The 2,500-nt window shown below is 33.0% G+C and overlaps 1 protein-coding gene across 42 annotated transcripts in view; it reads right to left on the minus strand.

Annotated features, from left to right (window-relative positions):
* The window catches only part of LOC113810822 (mesoderm induction early response protein 1), a 35,124-nt gene that overhangs the window by 30,328 nt on the left and 2,296 nt on the right, over window positions 1-2,500 (minus strand). For 18 of the 42 annotated variants that reach the window (XM_070134880.1, XM_070134876.1, XM_070134870.1 and 15 more), the window contains exon 2: window positions 108-281. The exons of 11 other annotated variants lie outside the window; for them this stretch is intronic. In XM_070134880.1, coding sequence (XP_069990981.1) covers window positions 108-281 — 174 coding nt within the window. Of the gene's footprint in view, window positions 1-80; window positions 282-2,500 lie in introns of all 42 variants that reach the window. 13 more of the 42 variants (XM_070134875.1, XM_070134867.1, XM_070134873.1 and 10 more) reach the window with 1 other exon arrangement.

Consider the following 2,500-nt stretch of genomic DNA (forward strand, 5'->3'; position numbering starts at 1 on the left):
TTAAAGGTGGTCATCCTTATGAACAGTCATTATTCTGCATCCACAACTGTACCTCTACCAGAGAATCAGGTCACCCTCACCTTCTGCAGGTTAGCAACGCCACCCACCTTCTGCAGGGTATCGATCTCTTCCTCCCTATCACTACCCTCTTCCATATCCTCCTCTTCATCTAGCGTTCTTTCATCATCGAAATCATCTACTAGCATTTCTGCCGTAGGCTCAAATTCTCCGTCCCCCGTGTCACTTTCACTCCCCGTTGGTCCTGTGCTCTCTTTCTGCTGCTACAAGTAAAAACAAAAATTAAAGTGTGTGATTATTGAACAGTCTGCATGTTTCAATGCTATTTCAAACTTACATTAGTTACTTTGTGTAGGGATAATTTGAAGGGGTACTTAAACAATAATAGGATGTAGTATATACAAGTGACAGTATATCTTGAGAGAGGATGTATTTGAGCGAGCAGTTAATCAATGCTCATCACATTATTTCAAGAACTAATCTAAGTACTAGTAGTCTATCAGTCTTGTGTATTTTAATACTAGCAAGTTTGGTCCATTTTTTAAGATCATAAAAAGATCAGAATTAAATTGATAGTCACAGAAAAAAGTCAATGATATTCCCAAACTTTTGTTTTCAGAACAATATTAGCTCCAGGATAAAGCTTTGAAGATCTTCCTAAACCAATTACATCATTCTTTTTTCAGAAATTTTCAATGCAAACTCAGGCTAGCCGATTTATCACAAGAGATTCTTTGCAATGATTTCAATATAAACAGCAAGTGAAAAAGAGTGCAGGAAGAGAAAAGAATGTAACACTGTTCTAAAACATGCTAGCCTATTTTCTCACACTTAGTGAAAATGTTTCTCCCTCCCTTTCACATTCTTCGAGTTAGATGTATAAATAGAGATACCCCGAAAATTCCCAATGGCAATGGTAATTACTTTAGTCAACAACGGATTCCCAAATATTGCAAATATTCAAAAAAGGTTGTACAGAAGATATTGGTGCTTCTGTTTACAGAGATCATAGAGGAACTAATTATTCTAGAAACATTGTGTGCAGCTTGGCACAAATTAGATACAATCATTCTTCCTGAAACTAGGGTTCAGCAGTTCGTACACTTTCTTGAGTGAACATAAGAAATATATTTAGTATATATACATGTTTTAATACAATAACGTTTATTTTAATACAATAATGTTTTTAAATATTCTTGTTGATGCTTTGAGCTCTATAATGCTATTCATATCAAGTGGATGACAGAAAACACCATTTGTGATAATCATTACATGGTGTTTCTTTGGTAATCTTACTTTTAGAATTTATTTTGAATCTCAATCTATGACTTTTACATCTTCAATAATTTGTCTCTTGCTTCATAATTCCATTGTTATGCTTGTCTTTTGCACCTACAACCTACATTAACACTAATGTCTTAAGGACAAACCGAGTTTCAAAAAGCTGTACATTAGTAAGGTATTCATAAATACCATCGGGAATGCAGTTTGAATATTCAGAATGATAAACATAATAAAAGTAGCCATGTTTTGATCTTCATAAACTATTAATTCTATAGGATCTCATAAAATCTATGCTTTCCATATTACAGAGCATTTACAAAGGTCCAAACGCTTGTTATAATTGATAACTAAACTAAATGGAACGACATACGACTAAATAACTACAAAATATTTTCCTTCTGTGGATAAACATATGAATGATTAATATATCAAGATTATATTTATTAATCTCTTTCCTAAGCAGCTACCAAGCACTAGTATAAATAACATAATGTAATCAATCTCTTTCCTGTAATCATATATTCTTCATATCACTCATTTTTTTTCTTTTTCTTTTTTATTATGAATCAACTAAAATTCTTTGGTTCTCCTTTCAGCTTTTTACTTTCCTTCATTTTACTTTCCCATTTACTTCCTCTTCCAGAATTTTAGCATTATGAATCAACTAAAATTCTTTGGTTCTCCTTTCAGCTTTTTACTTTCCTTCATTTTACTTTCCCATTTACTTCCTCTTCCAGAATTTTAGCACAAGTTTTTCTTTCTTTCCACCCAGCTACCCACACATTCATGTAACCACCCCACCACTTACCCACCATCGTACCACCCACTCATCCCCACAATCACCCGCCCACTCAACCACCCAGACACTTGTTCACCCCCCCCCCATCAAAATTCAAACAAAGTTGTTTGAGCATTTCCTTTGTCACAAAATGAGCTCATAAATATGTTATACATAAACTGCTAAATATTTCATAAGTCTAATCTTCCCTCATTTAAAATAAACCATCTTTCAATAAATAAAAAAAATTAAGTCATAAATCAATAGGGAAAGTTATGAACTAATTCTGATAATAGCAGGGGTATTTTGAAGCAAATTAGTAAAAGCTTTGATATGCAATACTCATATAATGTAACAAACATCACTTTATGAATACTAATTAATTCAATTTGATGTTAATTCTATAGTTCCTCAAAGTTC

Source organism: Penaeus vannamei, chromosome 20 (assembly GCF_042767895.1).
Source record: "Penaeus vannamei isolate JL-2024 chromosome 20, ASM4276789v1, whole genome shotgun sequence".
NCBI classification, from domain to species: Eukaryota; Metazoa; Arthropoda; class Malacostraca; order Decapoda; family Penaeidae; genus Penaeus; species Penaeus vannamei.